Source organism: Xiphophorus hellerii, chromosome 14, assembly GCF_003331165.1.
Source record: "Xiphophorus hellerii strain 12219 chromosome 14, Xiphophorus_hellerii-4.1, whole genome shotgun sequence".
Lineage (NCBI taxonomy): Eukaryota > Metazoa > Chordata > Actinopteri > Cyprinodontiformes > Poeciliidae > Xiphophorus > Xiphophorus hellerii.
In genome coordinates, this window is record NC_045685.1 from 23,142,030 (window position 1) to 23,163,298 (window position 21,269).

General features: G+C 38.4%; 1 protein-coding gene and 1 long non-coding RNA gene across 3 annotated transcripts in view; both read left to right on the forward strand.

The window, feature by feature from the left end:
• The window catches only part of LOC116733224 (dachshund homolog 2-like), a 98,037-nt gene extending 94,196 nt beyond the window's left edge, over positions 1–3,841 (forward strand). The window contains exon 12 of the mRNA XM_032584005.1: positions 3,085–3,841. Within this exon, the coding sequence (XP_032439896.1) occupies positions 3,085–3,122 (38 nt within the window). The 3' untranslated portion in view covers positions 3,123–3,841. The remainder of the gene's footprint in view (positions 1–3,084) is intronic.
• Positions 3,842–5,152: 1,311 nt separating this feature from the next.
• LOC116733225 (uncharacterized) lies at positions 5,153–9,722 on the forward strand. 2 transcript variants are annotated; one of them, XR_004341979.1, is made up of 3 exons: positions 5,169–5,636; positions 5,867–5,995; positions 9,159–9,722. It is a non-coding gene; the product is annotated as an uncharacterized LOC116733225 (long non-coding RNA). The 2 variants fall into 2 exon arrangements; XR_004341980.1 differs by lacking the exon at positions 9,159–9,722 and having other exon boundaries at positions 5,153–5,636; positions 5,867–6,270.
• Positions 9,723–21,269: the final 11,547 nt, after the last annotated feature.

Sequence of the window (21,269 nt, forward strand, 5' to 3'; positions counted from 1 at the left end):
AAAATCAAAAGATCTGCGGATCTCTGCTCTATTTGAAAATGTCAAAGCAAGAAAAAAAACATTGGTGATGTTATTTCCCATTAAAGTGTTTCCCTGCTTTACCACACCTGATTCTGATTACTGCTGTTCAGTAAAAGTCTGTTAATCAGCCAACTGGAAAAAAAAAAAAAAAGATTTAAAACTTTTGTTTGAACAAACTTTATGGCCCCAATTTAGCTTCATAAACATTGGTTTCACTCAGAAAAACAACTGATAAAAGTCTCAGAATGAGAAGTTGTAACGAGCGCGCCGCTCCTTCCCTCCTTCCTGTCTCCGCCATGTGAAAACATTATTTAGCTCAAACTGTACAGGGTTCAATAATTCCCAGATAAAGAATCGTTTTCCCACATTGTACGACTTTCAATTCTTGAGAGTGTGAGGAGAATAATCGTTTCTGTAAGAACATACAACGGCTTAATACAGATGATTAAACGTTTTTGTGGATTTCACCCACAAAAACAATTAAAATAAAATTGTATTATGGATAAAATGTCTTGTTCCTTTGGGTCATTGTGCGGCTCTTTGAAGTGAATGGATCTTGAACATTCAGTTCTTTTTGAAGAACCGAAAATATCACTAATTTCAACATTTTTGTCCTTAAAAGGAAATTCAATGTTTTTGTGACTCTTGTCATTCAACCATCTTTAAAGATGGTCAAAATATTTCATAAGAATTTTGATTTATTGCTGTCTCAATTTCAATTAATGACATTACTGGAAATGTTTTGTTTTTTATCACAAAAGCATCAATAAATGTCAATATCAATACATTTGAAAATATGATTGAAGAAGCCTATTTCAAATGGAAGTGCTTTTCCAGAAGAATATTTGAATATTTGTGCTTCCAAATGCAGTCACAGTCATAGAGTTACCCTAAACAGATCCAATAAATAGGTTTTATCAACATTTTTAACGTTATCACAAAATATTTGCGTCGATATTCTGCTGATGTTGAAAAAACACAATTTTGCTGCAGTGTTGCCATTAAATAAGAAACTAAAATTACACGTGAATAAGTTTAATGTGACCATTTAAAAACATGCAATTCCGTCATGCATCTACCACTTCCTGTTGTCTTCTTTGTCGTTTCCGCCAGTAGTAACATCCATGTTTCCATTGGAGTTTTCCAAAATATACAAATTTTAAAATAGATTTAAATTTAAATTTAAAATCCTCCTCGCATTAAAACTTATCAAAAAGGTGTTTTTTAAGTTGCCATGTTTCCATTAAGCAAATTTATTTCTATAATTCCAATTTTACATGGTCAACAGAAGCACAGCTACTGTTGTTGTTAATGTCCAAGTTCAAAAGTCACTGAAAAACTTTTCTCGTTAATTTTGAGCTGCTGTTGACTTTGATCTTTGTCACTTTGCTGTTTGTTTGGTTTTTTTAAGCGCCCAGTTTTTGCTGTTTTCCAAAAATAAAAGCATCATTAGCCGAAACCCTGACCGTCCTGCAGTAAAAGTCGTGATGAAGTTGGTATTTTTAAACAGAGGAAAGTTGCAGATTACAGTTTTAAGGTCAGCACTGAGGGGATCGTCACGGCAACTCTAAGTTTCAGAGCAGTTTTTTTTTTTTTTAAACCTGCAGCCTGAAGGGGAAGAAAACGTAAAAGAGGGCAGGAGAGGACAGAGAGAAGAATGGGGCGGGATAAAAATAAGAGGTGGAGGACAGGAGGGAGCAAGAGGATGGGATGCATGTAGAAGAGAGGGATGAAAGAGGAGGAGAGGAGGGGGTTTGAGTGGATTGTGAAGTGATAAAAATAGGGAAGGGCAGGAGATGAGAAGGATGAAAAGGAGGGAAGGCTGGGAATATGAAGGAGGAAGTGAGCGCAAGATGAAAGAGAAAATTTAAGAAAGTTTTACATTCCAACGTGGAAAGTCTTACTCAAATCTTTAAGGAGTGAAGAGGTAAAAAGACGAGTATCGAAGTAGCAGAGGGCAGGGGGGAAAAAATGAAGAGAGGAGGGAGGGCAGGTTTATGATTGCTGTTATGCAGAAATGTAAACAGTTTGCAACGTTCGCAGAAAACAATGACACCGCGGGGAGAGGAAGGTGTGCGAGCGTCTCTGTTGTATGTACGAGTGTGTTTAATGTGTGGGTGGGTGCAGCAACAGCACCGCAGGGAGCGGAAGGAGAGCGACGGAGGTGAAATGAGAGAAAGAAAGAAGGGAGGGAGAAGGGGGTCCACCCTGGCAAAACTGGGGATATGAGATTTCTATCATAAACGGATACGGCATAAAGGGAGAACAAGAAGAAAACGACTTCCTCTTTAAATAATCATGATCCCAGTTCCTGTGCAGATGGAAACTCGTTGGATTTACTTCGTTTAGGACTGAAGCTGCAGCTGCTGCTCCCGGAGCATCTAACAGCAAAATAAAGACGTTTAAATCACATGGGTCAAACTCAAGGCCCGCGGGCCAAATCTGGCCCACCATAGCTTTTTATGTGGCCCCTCTGGACTCCAGAGAGACGAATAAAACCTTTAAGATCACAGTTGTGTCTTCAGGTATTATTTTATCAAATCAAAGCAGTTTTGTACCTGCATGCTGCCAAATTACATCAATCAGAAATTCACTCTTTTGAGTTTGCTGCAAGATTTCTGCAAAGATGGTCAGAAACATTTTTGTCTAAGTGATTCTAACACCCACCTGCAGGTGGCGGTATGTCTAATTTCTATCACACTGCTGCCTTACATTTTGGTCCGTCTGATGATATAATTTTTAAAATATTAAATGCCTGATAATTTGATCAGTTACTCAGTATTATTGAGTAGATTCTTTTTTTTTTTTTTTTTTTACCAAATACTAATTTCTTGGATGACTAGTTTTTACTTTTACTTGAGTAAAAACATGTTGAAATAGTTCTACTCTTAAGTATGTTTTCTGGGTACTCTTCCCACCTCTGCTGTACAGAAACAGAAACTGCTTACTAACCATCTGTTGAGCTGAAAGTTTCTGAAGTGTTTGTTAAAATTTGACAGATAAAACTGAAATACAAGCAGCGGGATAATAAACCTCTGAAATCTCGTTTGTGTTTCCCTCCAGAGTCCCGGGTGTTCCTGAAGACCCCCATGATGTTCTAGATCGAAGAACAATCCTTCCTCCTCTTCCTGTACAAACTCCACCAGCCCGTTTCCACGACAACCATGACATCCACTGGATTACATCACGGCGAACGCAAACCCCAGACGTTTTCTTTTCTTTTCCACACGGACACAAAACAATGAGACTACTAAGAGACACACTGGACTTGTTTTTGGGGTTCTCTTTGCTTCCTCTTTTTAGACGAACCTTCCTGCACTCATTCCCGTTTTTCTGAATTCATTCCAAAACCTTTTTCCTCCCAGAACCTGACGGATACGTCGTCGTTCCTGAGAAAACAGAACAGGACCGAACACAACTCACGTTTGGAAAAGAAAATAAGAGACGCATCTGTGATTGGTCAGACTGGCGGGAAACGGTCCAATCATGCGATTTAATCTGCAGGAGACTCTTCCTGATTGGTCCTGACTTATGGTTTTATGGGAAAAAATAAATATAAAGACTCAACCTCAGTGGCTGATTGTTGGATTGGCCAGTCAGAGGAGCGAAATGGAAAGGATTCAAGTATAAAAAGTTACGAGACAAAAACACTGAAGAAGAACTGGAGGAAAACAACAACTAAAAGAACGCATGGGAAAGAAAAATGTCTGATGGCTAATTTTACACTTGGAACTTTTCATCCTCTAATAAAACTATTTCTGCCCCTTTTTCTTTTCTCTTCACATTAAACTACAGTACTGCTTCTCTGCATGACTCCTCACTTGTTTTCTCCTCCTCTCTCTGTTTTTTATCCCGTCGTTTTCTCGGTTCCCCCGTAAAGGAGGCGATACTCTGAAAATGTCGGGCGCGGCTTTTCGATGTGTAAACTATTTTCTATCCCCCTTAAAAATGTGGAATTGGTTTCTGACATGATGCAAAACTTTAGAAAATCATTTTTACTACAACGGAGTGATTTTTAAAACATGGTACAGTATAATCTGCTCCTCGACGTTTTTCACATTTTATTCCAGAAAGCAGAAAAATAAACAGTTTCTGGTGATTAAAACAGGAGAACGCTTAAACTGCCTTGATGCAAACTTCTTTTCAATGATTTTGGATTAGAAAAAAAAAACAAACCCTGCATTTTCTGCAGGTGTTGAGATCAAGCGCTCCTCATCTAAAACCAGAAACCATTTTATTTCCTAGATTTTCAGACCTACCCCGAGTGCAGACTGTTGTGTTGAAGCTTTGTTTATTCCACTGCGTGTTTTGTTCATTTGTTGATTTTCAAACGTGTGTGTGTGTGTGTGTGTGTGGGACGAATGAGGGCGGGGAATCGGTCAGGGGGGGGCGGGGCTTGGGCTTAAAGGGACATACTGTGTAGATAGAAACAACATTCAGCATTTTGTTTGTTTTATTTTCTTCTCCTGATGATCTCTCGGTCTGTCACTGTTCTCTGGGTTTGAAATGACTGCAAATATACAGTATTATAATGAACTGGAATGTCTTGTGGTGTTTTACACACACTCTAGTCAGCGAGCATTGGACGTTCAAACGTCAAAATAAAACACAATTAAACGTTCAGTTAAAAGACAAAATGGCAGCCATTTTCATTTGAATTCAAGGTTTTGTTGTGAAACATTTCTCTTCCGTTTTCCATGAACATTAAATACTTTGCAAACAATTTGTTAGTTTTACAGTGTTAACTTTAGGCCTGTCACAATAACACATTTTGCAGGACGATAAATTGTCTCAGAACTTATTGTGATAAATTTTTGTTTTGAAAACATTTTCAGGTGATATAATAGTAATAATGCCATTAAAATTCAAAAAACGCAGTCTCAAAGATTGATAAACTTTAAATTAAAAAAATAAACACTGGAACTAGAAGACGTTTGGAAAATCCAAAATAGAGAAAGAAAACAACAGAAACAACGAATTAAAATAAATTATAAAGTCTCTGTAAACAAAGTTCTTTAAAAAAAAAAAGTGACGGTTGAGACCAAAACACCAGACTGAAGACTTTTATCATTCAGTTTTTGGTAAAAAGGGAGAAAAACAATAAATCAATCGCCTTAATTTATCACTTGATTAATCAATTTACTATGTTAGCTAATGTTGAAACTGCATGTGTGTAACCATGGTAACCAGTGACAGTTTAAAGGCCGTCCGCCGTGTTTACAAACAAATAATCCCTCGATAATCGTGATCTAATTTAAAGGCCACACGGCGTTTTTAATATCAGCAAACAATAATCAGTCTTCACTGGAAAGCGCTTCCGTCTCCGGATGGCCCTGAACGCACCGAGCGTGTTGCTTCATTGTCGTTTGACCGAGTCTGTAAGCGAACACATCACCATCCAGAATGTAACACTATCTGTCTGTCCGTCTGTCAGGGAGGTTAAGGCGTTTATGCTCACACACTCCTGATCTCCACCTGCTCATGACGGCTACGCTCACACACACACACACACACACCGAACTGACAGTAAACACACACACACACACACACACACACACACGTGGTGTATGTTCCATTTAGACTGTATGTTTACTCTGCATTAGGAGCTTAATGAGGTGAGGCCTTTCCCTCTTTCCCTTACTTTCTCTTTAATGGATCTCTACCTCTTTCTCTCTCCATATTTGTCTTTTATTCACTCTCACGTCTCTCCCCCTCTGTTTTCCTTTCCCCTCTTTTACAATCATCCCCACTGTCACTCTTTTGACCTTTGCTTTTCATTTTTCCATCCTGAGTTTTCATCTTCTGTCTCTTTCTGTCTCTCCATCTCTCTCCGTTTACCAAATAGCTGATGTCACTTTTTCCATTTCCCACTAATGGAGGCAGAAACACTGAGCGATGGACGGCGGAGGGGAAGCAGCCGCAGATGAAGAAGGATGGATAGAAAGAGAAGGAGGCAACGAGGAAGGATGAAAAGGTGACAGTGTGGGAAAAGAGATTGAAGGATCCCAGGGTCAAAACAAGATGGAGGAAAAGAGGCGGCAGGAAGAGGAACAGCATTTTGAAGTGATATTTTGGAAAAGAAAGTGTTGGTTTAGAAAAACATAACAGGAAGTGAATATTTCTTTAGCCATTAGCTTACTAAACAAATGGTTAAATAGTTAGCGATATTAGCATTTCAAACTTTATATCTATCAAAACTAAGAAAAATACTGAATTGAATAATCTGACAAAATAAAGTGTGAAATTGGATTATTTTAGTAATTGTAATCAATTATTCTGTTTACTAATCGAATAAAAAAGTCACGTTCTGTAGTAGCTATTTACGTTAGTAAAAGAAATATGTGACAGAAAATGCTACTAAAACAATTGCTCTGTTTTTATACATTTTATTCCTTAAAATGCAGTGCAATTTAAATATCAGTCTCAAGTGTGAAGTCTGACAAAACATGTTTTAAAGTGCGAAAACAGATGAGAAATAAAACGTTTCACATCAACTTCTAAAAATTAACACTCAAATTGAGGCATTTGTAAACACTAATTTCACTTCACTCTGTCCTGAAAGTTAAAATCTGAAAAAACTTTCATAAAATTGATATTTCTATTTAATTATGAGTGACAAAAGTGGGCTTCGTTACTATCAACACTGACGACTAGATAACAAGGTCAAGGAAAAGTTTTAATTAAAAAAATTGCGAGGAAGAGGGAAGTAGGTCAGCTATGCTAGCTTGACTTTGACAAACCTAACATTTAGATGTGCTGTGGAATTTGAGGAGTTTTGGTTCAGTTTAAAAAATAATAATAAAAAAGGCAAACTAAACACAACCTCTGACAGATCATAAGTAGAGCAGGTGTTTAAATTAGCTAATCAACCACCGCTGTGTTAGTTTAGCTAATAGCAGCAGTAGCTAATCTGCCACAGCGATCACTTATTAATAATCATAAAATAAACATCAAGCTTGAAAACAGTACTGTAACGGACTGAATGTTCTGTTCTTTATGTGGGAAATGTTTACGTGTTTTTTGGTGTTGAATCCTGATGTATTAGCGTCGTTGTTATCAGTTGCTATGGCAACAAGTCTGTGTGTAGCGTAGCCCACAAAGAGAGCAAAAAATAATAATATGAGTGATTTTGAGTTATTCTTCAACGTTTTTTCTGCGTTACTTTTCACTTTGCTGTAGCGCAAAGTGTTAACGGAAACGTTCTACTCTGGCAGAACGACCATCGATGGCAAGTCAAAGAATAGTTTTGTTGCACAAAATTTGTGGATGTAAACAATAACATGCAACGTGTCCATATTAGGACTTTGAATCACCTCCATTTATTTTAGTAACCACATTTATGCTTAACCCAAACCATTACCAGTATAACTTTAACCAACACTTAATTCTCTAAAACCTCACTGCCAACCGGACAAAAGGGGGTCCGCCATGTTAGGACCAGGCTTTGGTCCCCATAAAGACCATCGGTACTGAGAAGGTTAGAGAATATTCCAGAGAAGGTCCTAAATAGGCTAGGTAATCAAGTACACACACACACATGCGCACACACCCCAACCCACACACACGCACACACACCCTCCGTCATTAGTCTTCATTAGAGTCTTTATGAGGAAAATTAGGAAGGGAGTTTCTTCCCAAACTGAACCCTGGGGTCCAACCTGCCAGCCAGAGTCTGTGTGTGTGCGTGTGTGTGTTGGAGTGTGCGCGTGTGTGTGTTGGAGTGTGGGGGTGTTTGTGTGTAATTGTAGTTAATCTCTTCAATGATTTTCAGTGGATCATAGAAGAAAGGATTTTGGACACCAGCATCTGTTGGACAAAATCTAAATATTAACTCTGTCCTTCATCAAATCCTTGTGTGTAAAATAAACAAAAAATCTGAAGGAAATTCTAAAAATATTCAACATTGACCTAGAACATAATACATTACTATAAAGATGGTTAATGAAACCTTAAAGAACATTTATTGATTTGAATGAATCATTTTGTCAGTTGTAACTGAGGGTTGGCTAAGACCCTCCTCCTGGCTCTGATTGGTTGTCAGGAGGAAGTGGATGAAACTGATCTTTTCAGATTACTTGTCTCATGTAATACTTTTATGGCAGTTTTAAAAAATATTTAAAACTACATTGTACATGCTGCAGCCCCCAAGAATGACCAAAAGGGTATAATAAAAATATATATATATTGTTTTTACCCCTCCAGGGGGTCTAGTGTCCCTTATATGAATGCAGGCTGACAGGAAACAGGGAAGTGGGAAGACATGCGGCAAATATTGTCGGGTCCGGGAGTCGAACCCGTGACCGCTGCGTCGAGGACTTAAGGCCTCCAAACATGGTCGCGCCACCACGGCACGCCCAGAAAATGTTTTATTTTAAAACCAGAAATATTTGCACTCAGTTCTCCTAAAGTCAGATTATGGAGGTTTTCACAATTTGTAGCCATTAAATCCTCCTTTATATTTATTCTCATGCTTATTTACTGACTGCTGATAAAACACAGAAACAATGAAAACCAACTACTGAGTAGATCACTAATTTTGTACCTGCTGTTTGTATTCGTACAGCATGAACTCTGTGTGTGTGTGTGTGTGGGTGTGGGTGTGTGTGCGTGTGTGCGTGTGTGTTTTCTGCCTGTTGAACTGGTTAAAATGAATAAACACCACTGTTTCTTTCTCTTCGTCTCTCAGCGCTCGTTTGCTTCGTCCCCCTCTCTTTCAATTTCTCCCACACATATTCACAATCGTATTCATTCAGAGTGAAACTCGCACACGTGTGTCCCTTCATCTCTCCCTTTCACACACACAATAAACACTTGTCAGTGGACGACATCGGACGTTTATTCTTGCTGGAGCGAGGGATTTGTTTTTGTTCTTCCTGTCATTCGCCCATTTGACTTGACGGATGGAGGGTGGTGACGCAAAACACCTGCCACACGCACCCGCGCACACACACACACACACACACTTAAAAACTTCTCACGTTTTTTGAAAGAGGCTCACAATTACCGTTTATCAAAATATACTTGGATTAATTATGCACAACTAAACAAATTAGTCAGAATGAGCCTCCTAAACTAGTCAAATCCTAATTTTTAAAAGATTTATTTATTTTTTTGTCTTTCTTCTTCTGTGGTTTCAGACTGATACAAACTGTCACGGTTGACTTCTAGCTTGACCTGAAGTGTAAACAACAGTTTATCTCCATCGAGGACAAATGGACAGCGAAAATACAGAGCAGGAAGAGACGAGAAAATCTGGCTCTCGGTGTGTTAGTCAAGAAAACTGTATGTCAAAATGGAGGAAACGTAAGAACACCTGCCCTAAACATCCACTAACAACTCAACCAGGCTGCAACAGGGAATCCTTCCAGAGAGGCAAAGTAAACACAGCTGAGAGCCACAACTCAACTCTAAGACCACAGAAAGGATTTCATACTGAGTTTTTTTTCTTTGCTCAACTTCAGTGCTTATAATTAGAAATAAAAACTCCACAAATGAGCTAAAAAAGGAGGTTTTAATTGTAATACCTTGTGATAGAGGTCTGTATGCAAGCATATTAATAGAAAATTGAGTGGAAGGAAGAAGTGTGGTAGGAATAGCTGCACCAGCAATCAGGAGAACTGAAGCATTATCGGGATTGTCAAGTAAAAATACATTCAATAATTTGGAGAAGCCATAATTATCAACATTACAAGAAATAAAGCCTTGAAATATTTAACTCTATGTGTGAATTTCACTTTCTGAAATCACCAACAAATAATATTTTTTTTCCAAAGTGATCTTTTGGAAAGAAAGAGGTATTTTAGGAAGCTGAGGATATTCTAATTATTTTAGAAATGCCTGGATTATTAAATAATTATTAAAATGTTCATCCATCTCAGTTTCTTACCACAAATATATCAGCTATAAACTTTAAATGGGTTAAAGATGTAACCCATTTAAAGTTTTCTTGTTTTATTAATGTGAAATGTCCCGTGAAAATTAAATAATCTACTGCATGACAAGTTTATTACAGTTCACTAAAAATAACAAAATAAGAAAACCTGAGATTGAGAAAACATTTTCATTAACTGAAAAAAAATAAAAACGGTAATTAACGGGGGGAAAACTACGACTGGAACTATATCACATGTTTATAAAGCTAAATAAAGTTACAGATATATCAGCTCATGAGTTCATGAATCTATTTATTGACCTTTTGAACTCGTGAATGTTTTTTCTCTCCCACCAAAGCATTTTACGTCAACCGGCGGCAAATTACGGCACTCCAAACTCCACAACCGTAAATGATGACAGGAAAAGTTTGGACTAAACACCAGAGTCGATTTTTGTTCAATAATAATAATAATAATAATAATTGGATATACTTTTTGAAAATGGTGAGTATTAATTACCCAATCGATGTAAACATAACCACGGCACTTGGACCTTTTTGAAAGAAAGTATGAAAAAAATAAAACTAATAAAAACTCAACTACAACTAAGCAATATTTAACTAACAATAACTAATACAAACTAGCTAATTGAACTGAGTCACAACAAAATAAAAGTGAACTAGAATGAAAAACGCAGAAGTTTTGCTCATTACAGACCTAAAAACAGACGTGGACAAAAGAACACGCATGTGTTCAGAAAAACATTGGAGCAACTATTTCTGTGAGCCGCGATCCTGGGGGTGGACGTGTGTGTGGCCCATATGGCATCATGGGAATAAAAAGAGAAATACACACACACACACACACACACACTCCAACTTTGGACATAAATTGATACCAAATTAGAAACTTTCTCTTTTTTTCTCTCCTTTAAACAGACTCAGGAGCTTGGCAGGCAGAGCGGACACTTGACCAGAGGGAGACGGAGACGGACAGAACGTGAGAACGGAGGAAGAAGAATTAAAATAACTTCATGACTGGACGGAGGGTGATTGAGGTGAAAATTGATCCGGAGGGAACCGGTCTGTACTTGCCGTGTTGTTTTAGCTGGATGACCTTGGACAGCCTCGCGCAGATAGCAGCTGGTCATCTCTGGGTTTAAATTTGGTTTGAGATCTGGTTGGAGCGCAACTATGTGGAAAACAGATGGAGAGCGAAGGAGGACAGAAGAGACCAAACCTCCTCCAGCCTGACTGAGGATTCGCATTGGCAAATTGTTATTCTATTCACTTTTATTTCATTTCCAGAAACGCTTTCACGTCGCTTAAAAAGAGCGGCAGAAGTAAACCGCGGCTCTGGCCGGGTTGGACTCTTTCAAACATGCCAAGAAAAAAAACACTTTGAGTTTAGTTGAAAGGGAGAAGATTAGACAAAAACTTCCTGCAAAAAGTCAACCGTCTCATTATGGTGGGATTTTCTCATCTAGTAGTTGCAGTTCAACCCAACTCTAGTGACCCAGTTCAGCGTCAACAATCTGCTTAGAAATGGACCACAAACAGTGAGAGCCGGTTCCTTCACATCTGAGGAAAGTAGTTTCAAAAACCCAGGGCTGGGACTTTAACGTGTTAATTTCAACTAATTAATTACATGCATTTTTAAGAAATTAATTACTTTGGGGGTTTTTGCTCATTAATTATCAACCATATTAATATTGAATATAGATATTGGCCCAAATTTTCATATCAGAGCATCCTTAATTTTTAAAAAATAATTTTAAAATTTTAAATGGATTTAATTGTAATTCCTCTGAAAAATCCAACTTGATCAAAATGAATACAGAGCTTCACAAGAACTGCTGATTGGAAACAGCCTCCATGAGCATCAATGTTAAAAAAGACAAGAAAAACAACCCAATAATTCAATTAAGCTTATTTTAGCTGAAGAGGCACAGACAACCCAGTTTTACTAAAATGGTCAGAACCAATTAAACCATGAAAAAATGTTGCCAAAATACAAAAACACCAGAAAAAAAGAGATCTGCGTTCACATTTAATAAACCAACCTTTTAACAAGAGACAATGAACTGTTAAATTTTTTAGAAAACGAGAGAGAAGGAGGAGCAGAATAGATATGAAGTGAGTTGTGATATCCAGTCCTCAGGTCTGATGTGTGATCATTTCACAGCCTAAATGTCCAAAGGTCAGCTGTTAATAATGGCAAGCCCCGCGGAGTGAGCGTATGCAAATGTGTGTGTGAGAGAGGCAGACAGTGAGTGTGAAGGCCTGCATGTCACACCTTTCTGCTCTAAATGCCACGTAGTCTGCCGTTAGTGTCACTGCTGGACCGTCCCCACGAGGCTGGGAGATCAGCGTGCGTTTGGAAATCTAACCCGACACAGAGCAGTTTCATGAGCAGCGATCCGTGCGTCCAGAGGCCCACGCTGCGGTCAGACGATTCTCAGCTTTTCGGCTAAAAGTCCAAAACAGCAACAGCAGGAGAAAGTTGTGCTGTTTTAAACTCGGTTCGATTGGGAGCAGACATTTTCAGCTGCTGTGGTTCTTTCACGCTGCGCTGTGTAAAACAAACCAAACTAGTAGAAAAAGCAGTTCTCCGCCTCGCATGTGGGGGCGCTGCACCAAGAACCACTGAAGGAAACGACATAATAACTATTTAAGAAGACAGAGTGCAACTTTCTACTTCACAAAATGGAAACAAAAATGGAGTAGCGTCCGATATTAGCGGTTGTAGGATTTTTCTTTTGTGTTTGAACAAGACTCGCATGTTTGTTTTGGTTGCATTTACCCAGAATGCCTTGTGCTGTAATTCACTTAATGGTTTTGGAGCGATGTCCGATTTGCTTTCATCCACAAACAGTCAAACTGAACTGAGTTCACTTTAAGCAAACGGAGACTCAGGTTCTTAGACAGACCACAATTAGCTCTTTTTCTTTTATAAGTAATGTGGTTTTTTTTACATATTTGTTAAAACTGTCACCATGTTATGAAAAGACCAATCTCCTTGAGTTACTATTGTTGTACGAAGAGATGCACTGCTAACCAACCAAAAAACAACCAATCAGAACCAGGAGGAGGGTCTTAGTGCTAACAATCAACCTCATGAATGCGCTGCTAAATGTGCTAATGGTGGAGAAACAACTCATCATTACATCAAACCGTTTATCCGCTATCATTGGTGGGTATGCTACCTAGCCTGAGCATTCACAACAGGCTATGCTAGCTGCAGCGCAACAGAGACCAAGAAAGGGAGGAGGGAGGGAGGATAAGCATCGCCACACAAGATTGTGATTGACATCGCTAAGTTCTAGTTACATATTGCAACTTTAAAACTTCGGTCTCCGTTGGTTTGAAGTTAACGGTTCCGATGCTTTTCTGAAAACCAAGCAAACCGGAAACCGCTCCAAAAGCAGGAAGTGAACTACAGTGCAGGGCATTCTGGGTAAAAACAACCTAAACAAACGTGTGTATCTAGCGCCAGCCGGAGAAATGGCTCGTCGTGTTCTACCAAAGACAGAACAGACGTCCGGAAACCAGTAAAATCTGATGCTACTCCATTTTGTTTACATTTCGCGAAGAAGGAAGTTGCACTCCGTTTCTTCTTCAGAGGTTTTCATGTCGTTTATTTATAGTTTAGTCTCTTCTCTAACAGAAGATAAGAACATATTGACTTATTTCAAATAAAGTATTTGCTAGACATTCAGCCTTTTAGTCATTTTAAATACAGCATATTAAGAGCTTCTATGCTAAAATTATAATAAAATATATTTCAATTTAATCTAATGTAATTATTCTTATACAATAGATGCCAAAGTAAGCATTTTAAAAATAAATTACAAAAAAGGAAGAAAAGATTGTTGGACATAAAGTCAATTAATCAACAAATTAATAAAAGCTGTAATGCTCCACTTGTGAAAGTAAATCTGTTGGACTTTTCACTGGAACTTAAGCAACTTTGAATAATAAATAAACACAACAACAAGTTAGTCAAAAGATGAGTTGATTTGTAAATAAACTGGAGGAAACCAGTCTATCACATAACTACTGTTATATTTAACATATAAATTTCGTCACATTTAACACAATATCAGTATTTATTAAGCTTTTTATACTAATTGCACTAGTCTAAATAAAACCTGATGTCATCTAATAACTCATAGCAAATTTTTACAGACTTGAAAAACAAATAAATAAACATGACCCAGATTCACAGCGAGGTTTTGAATTTGGCTCTGGAGGTCCAAATGGTGAACGGTGAACATGAATGAATTCAGATTTGGACTGTGTGAGCTGAACTTTGAGCCAGTTCTTGTGAACCGTGAACAGCAGTGGCCACATTAAAACACAAACAAGTCCCCACTGAGTGGACGCATTGTTGCGCTGTCACGCAGCTAACCAGTTTAACATGTGATGGAGCCCATAAAGCAGCAAAATACCAGCAGGAAGAAGACGTACGAGGCTGTATGGCAGGCTGTTGTAGCATAAAATCAGCTTCAACGCTTATAGTCCAGATTTCTGAAACTGGTTTATGACTCAACATACTAGTTATTATATGCTTAGTCATAAATCATTATGAATAAACTTATACCCCTATTTATTTAGTCAAAGTCGTAATATTATGAGAATAAAGTATGAGAATATGAGAATGTAGTTACATAAAAAAAGTCAAAATAATACAAGAATAAAGTCATAATATAATAATAAATCCTAATATTATGAGAATGAAGTTGTATGAGAAAAAAGTGGAATATGAGAATGTAGTTATATTTAAAAAAGTCAAAATAATACAAGAATAAAGTCATAATATGAGAATAAAGTCATTTGAGACTTTATTCACTCTAAATATGAGAGTGAAGTCACACAAAAAAGTTTAAATAACGCAAGAATAAAATAATATGAGTAAAAAGTCAGAATATTGCATCAATAAAGTCAAACAAAAAAAAGATGAATATAAAAATGAAGTCATAAGAAAAAAGTCAAAATAATACAAGAATATTTTAGTATGAGAATAAAGTCGAACAACAAAAAAGTTAAATACGACAATTAAGTCATTAAAATAGGCAAAATAATACAGGAATAAAGTCATAATATGAGAATAAAGTCGGAATATTACGGCTTCCTAAAATTTAGCATGGACCTAATTCTCCTTGTAGAACATAGCACTTCTATTCTAGTTTATCTTTTTAATGAAAGTGTTTCTTTTCCAGCTCTGCGTTCTTGCAGTAAAACCTTCAACCTCGTTCACATCAACGCCTCTAAAGCTGCAGCAGAAAATGCCATCGCTCTCCTCAGCTTCGGCCGCTATGACCTGAAAGTCAAGGCAGAGCGAGAATCTAAAGTTCCTGGAGACGCAGAAAGTGAGCCCAGGAGTTTGGAAGTGAAATGAAGAAGAACGACGTGTAAAGGAGGAAGATGGGATACAGATCTGATAGTCTGACCTTTCTAACTCCAGCTGACCCTGGCGACCTGTTAGCTGTAGAGGGCAGCGTTTTATATTTTTGACTCACCGACTGTAATCTACTTCCTTTGATTTGTTTGGCGGCTGTTTGAAGTGTTTCCATGTCGCGCCACAGAAAACTCGCTTTTTATGTACAAACCTGAAGCTGACCTCCATTATTACCTGTAAGGAAAACCGAATCAGAGGTGACGGAGTTAAACTTGAGAGTTGTGTAAAAGCAGCGAGTTTAAAGAGGAAATAAGCCGCACAGCATCGATCGATTACTGTAGGCCTTTTTTCCTTCCTGAGAGTGGACAGCCTCAGCGCTCCAATTCATCTTCCTTCTGTGTTCTCCAGGAAGGTCAAAACCCGGAAAATAGGCTACACACCAGGCATTCTGTCACTAGACACCCTTCACCTGCTTCTCAACACCAAGAAGTCGTACACAACTGGGACACAACCACAGACAAAAATACACCAGGTGGAGCGAAGCAGCAGCAGCAGCAGCAGCAGCAGCAGCAGCACGGCTCGCATTCATTCTGCATTTACGCTGCATTTGTTGTCCTTTCAGAGGAAACAAAAGACTAAGACAAGTTAACCTTTGGTTGTTCTTAGATTTGGACATTTGGTGCTTGTTGTTGTAGCAAAGCTAATGAAATGTCCAACTGCTTCACTACTTCTATTTCTGCACATTAAAGGCAAACATTTGCTGGTTCCCAGGTGTGTAAGTGGTGCTGTGCTGTAACAAACTATTATTTTAGTAATCAATTAATCTATATAATCAGTTATTCTGATGATTAATCGATTAATGAGATTTTTAAAAATTGGCACATTCTGGAGTTTTTACCATTAACCACTTTAGACTTTTTGTAGAATACTAGAAGTACATTATAAAATGCATAAAAACAATTAAATTCCTTTCATAAATAAAAAAAAACATTTTATTGCCTAAAATACAATAACAGCACTGCTTTAATGAACTTTACAGGCATTTATTATAAATATAAAATGCACATGTTGCATACTTTTGGCTTAATATCGGCTCTGAGAGTGCAGTTATTTTAGGAAGGGGCATTTTATGAGTCGATTAACTGATTGCTAAATTAGTTGATTAATTGCGATTCATCCGATTAATCGTTTCAACCGTAGAGGGCTGATATCGTTGTCAGGAAGCTGTTTGAGTCAGAAACCAATTAGTCATTACAAAGACTGAATAGTGAATGGTAAAGTATCTGCATTTACATTTAATCTTTGTGAACTTGATGTCTTCTTTAGAAATATTGAATTAGTTTTCAATTAATTATCTCCCGAAACATACAATGCACTAAAAACAGCTTAGAAAAGGTCATTTTTCAAAATACTTTTCACATTTTCTTTAATTGAAATTTTTAAATTTTACATACATCTGTGACATTTTGACTTGACAAAATACCAATTCAGGATCTTAGAAATATCATTTGGACCAATCAGAATGCTAATTGAAGATATCAGATGTAGATATCTCACTTTTAACAAAAGTAACTAAGTAACAAAATCCTAAAAAAGAATAAAATTAATTATTTTTTTTAATATTTAACACCACATAATACGGCAGTTCAACAACCTGTCATTTCCTATTGCAGACAATTACATCATTTTTCTTTACTGTTATTAATAAACTAAATCTTACTGCAGTTTTCACTTATTAGGCACATCAGGATGGTTAAAGCAGAAAAACAACCTTCATTTGTCTCCAAACACATAACATCAGAGCGTTTGTAGTAGGTATAATGTAGTATATAATGTAGTAATACCTGGATACCTGCCAGATGGAAAGGACATTTGAGATGCACACACACACTCACACACACTTGGACAGAGGAAACCAGATGAATATTCAAATGAAAAGAATCAATATTTCCATTTAAAGGTCTGTTTCCTTTTCTCTAGGTCACATCAGACTAAACAAGCCGCTGTCAGCAGGAATAAATCTGATCCAAACATTACTGTGAGGTCAGCTTAGAAATGTCATAAACATCACACTGATCAACATGCAATATGTGATAATTCAACGGCTCCATAACATAAAGCTTGACATAAATACACACTTCTTTACCTTCTAACTATTTTTATGTTGCATTGAAGTAAAAAAAACTTATTGTAAGGAGGTCTGGTACTTGGGTATTAAACTTATATGCATTGCAAATCAACAGTTCTTCTTTGTCATTTGCATTTTCTGTACCATAATATTGAGATAACGATCCCTTCAGCAATAAATCCATCCATCCATCCATCTTCTTCCGCTTATCCGAGGTCGGGTCACGGGGGTAGCAGCTTCAGAAGGGAGGCCCAGACTTCCCTCTCCCCAGCCACTTCTTCTAGCTCTTCCGGGGGAATCCCGAGGCGTTCCCAGGCCAGCCGAGAGACATAGTCCCTCCAGCGTGTCCTGGGTCTTCCCCGGGGCCTCCTCCCGGTGGGACGTGCCCGGAACGCCTCACCAGGGAGGCGTCCAGGAGGCATCCTGACCAGATGCCCGAGCCTCAACTGGCTCCTCTCGATGTGAAGGAGCAGCAGCTCTACTCTGAGTCCCTCCTGGATGACTAAGCTTCTCACCCTATCTCTAAGGGAGAGCCCAGCCACCCTACGGAGGAAACCCATTTCGGCCGCTTGTATCCGCGATCTCGTTCTTTCGGTCATGACCCAAAGCTCATAACCGTAGATGAGGGTGGGAACGTAAATTGACCCATAAATCGAGAGCTTCGCTTTTTGGCTCAGCTCTCTCTTCACCACGACGGACCGGTACAGCGACCGCTTGACGGCAGACGCTGCGCCAATTTTTCGCAATGGATTATAAGGCGCAACGTTAATGAATGATCTGTTTTCGAACATTTTTCATATATAAAGCCCACCGGCCTATAAGGTGAACTAAGTTAAACAAAACACTCAGATAAAGTCAGACCAGTCAAAGCACAGTACGTATTACTTTGTGATGCTCCTGCCTACTGTAGCCATAATGTAACTAAAACATTTTGACAGAGCGCCGTGAAAGCCATGTACCACACAAAATCGCTTTGAGGACAGCACAACCTGTTTTACTCCAGAACAACATGTAAGGCGAACTGTTGATTTTTGATAAAATTAAAGGCTTTTAAGTGCGGCTTATAGTCCAGAAAATACGGCAACTCATTCTTTGGTAAGCTAGCAACGACCTGTTGAGTAACTTGTAACAGTTTCTGGTTTCGCCACCATGGCTCATAACTGCTTAAAAATAAACAAAACATCAGTGCGACCAACTGCTTTATACTAAATTATCTATACAGCACAGACTGAACCCTCAACCTCATCTTTCATCCCAATATTACTGAAAATCTGAGCCAGACATTGTGTAAACTACCAGAATGTTTAATTCAAGCAGCTCAAATCTAAAATAGTTCAAGGTTACCCAGGAAGCCTTTCCTACACACATCAATTTTTCTCACTGGGACGCAAAAAAAAAACACAGACCAAAGATATGGAGCACATGAAGATAGTGAGAAATCTCCATGGGTAATATAAATGTGTGTGTTCACGTGTCTGCTCTCTTTACATTCCATTTCCACCGTCCACAGTGTCCAAATAAACCGTCAACCCTGAAATGGCTGATAAAGTGTGTGTTCATGTGTGTGTAAGTCACAATATTTGCCCTGTGTTATTGCAGCTCTGAGGCCACAGTTTCTTCTATAAACACCCAGCTGTGAATTATTCAATAAATAAACACATTCAGGACCTCACACACACACACACACACACACATTTCAGACAAAAATTTTTTTTATATGAATGGTGGATATGTAAAAATACACACACCTGTCGAGTGATAGCAGGAGATATCTCAATTCTAACACAAAACACAAGCATACACACACAGAGAGAGAGAGACATAAACAAAATGTTGAAAGGGGATGAGAAAGCTGACGGACTGAATTAACTTTGGAAACACACCCACCTACACACACGCACACTATTTCATTTAGTCTGGTTAAGTGGATTTGGCTGCTGGTCAAGTGCAAAGCAATATAGAAGATGTCACTAAAACAAATGATGGGGTGACACCTACGGCTCAAATGCGGTACTGCAGGAAAGCTCAATTAGATCATAATATTTGATGTGCATCACCATTAGCTCCATCACAGAAGGGAAAATTACTTTAAAAACCACTATGATGTCCTAAATCAAATTATTTTACAAGTCAGCACCTGCTTTTCATGTAAAACAACAATTAATCAATGAATTGTTGAAATAATCGTCAAATAACCCAAAGTTTCCCTTTGACTGCAGCTTCCAACTCCACCTCATTTTTCACAACAGGGTTGAGTATCTTGAATTTGCTATACATAGACCTCATGTGATGTCACACTTTGTAGCTGACGGCTGTCTTGATAGGTATCCATCTCTGTTGTGACAACTGCTATGGAGTTGCTATGACAACAATAAATGAGCCAAATTCTATATCATACTCATAAAAAAATCATTTTCTTTTTGTGGGTCTGGAAGCTGGTCTGGGGCTGCACAGTGGTAGAGCTGTTGCCTTGAAGCAAGAAGGTCCCGGGTTCGATTCCCGGCCCGGGGTCTTTCTGCACGGAATTTGCATGTTCTCCCTGTGCATGCCTGGGTTCTCTCCGGGTACTCCGGCTTCCTCCCACAGTTCAAAAACATGACTGTCAGGTTAATTGGTCTCTCTAAATGCTCCCTAGGTGTGTGTGTGTGTGTGTGTGTGTGCATGGTTGTGTGTCCTGTGCTGCCCTGCGACGAACTGGCGACCTGTCCAGGGTGGCCCCGCCTCTCGCCCGGAACGTTAGCTGGAGATAGACACCGGCACCTCCCGACCCCTCCAAGGGACAAGGGTGTACAGGAAATGGATGGAAATTGGATGGATGGAAATTGGATGGAAAGATGGATGGACGGATGGATGGATGGTCTGGAAGCCATATGGTTTTTCTATGCTTTGTCCTCTGTTTGCCTACCGGCACTCGTCACTTCCGGTTCAGACTTGTAGGAACTAACCTGGACTAGATTGTTCTACACAAATGGTAGATTCATTCAAACTCAGTTTGTGATGCAAAAATTCAACAGACAACATCTCAGCCAAAGCTGGCTAATATGAACAGCTGTAATAATGAAAGGATCAGCTTATGACTCCTTGTCCGAAAAGATGAAGTGTAGAATCCAGTGTTCAGGTTTCGGCGCTAATTAACGTCCAACTGAGGACATTAATCACTTTTATTGTTATTTCTCTCTCTTCATTTTATAGCAGTGAGCTAGAAGATGTTGCGATCCCATTTGTTTAACAAGTGGGAAAACTTGTTAAAACTACATTTATTCTTGTTTAAACGCAAGTAGCTAAGACATTGTTAGAGGATAACTGGAAACGGTTAGCTAGCCGCCATCTTTGCTAACAATAATGGCGTCGAGATTTGAAACGGGAGCGATTTTACGCCAGATTCTGTTTTTGGCAGATGTTTACAGGTATACAGAGTACACCGTGAAGGCAAATTATTTAATAATTAATGTTCAGAAAACAGAATGCATGCGTTTTTAACTCACCTATGTATCCAGTCCCATTACCTTTTCTAGCCAATAATTTGTCCATAGAAACTTACAAATATCTGGGACTCTCAGCTTACTGAGAGTCCCAGTAAGCTGAGACACATATTCGCTGTACATATCGCTGAATATGTACAGCGAACATATTCAGAATATATTAACATATAATTCAACTTGGGGTTTGGTTGTACAACTAGGTCTGGCACAAACGAACCCTTTAAGGGTAATTTGAATTGCAAATATCTTTTTAAATAAGGACAGGTTGGTTTTAGATAGTCTTTTCCCTAAAAAAATGAATTATAATACAGTTCTGCTTTTTAATTCAAGTTAACTTCCTGATAAAGTTTGTTTTATTTTCAAATT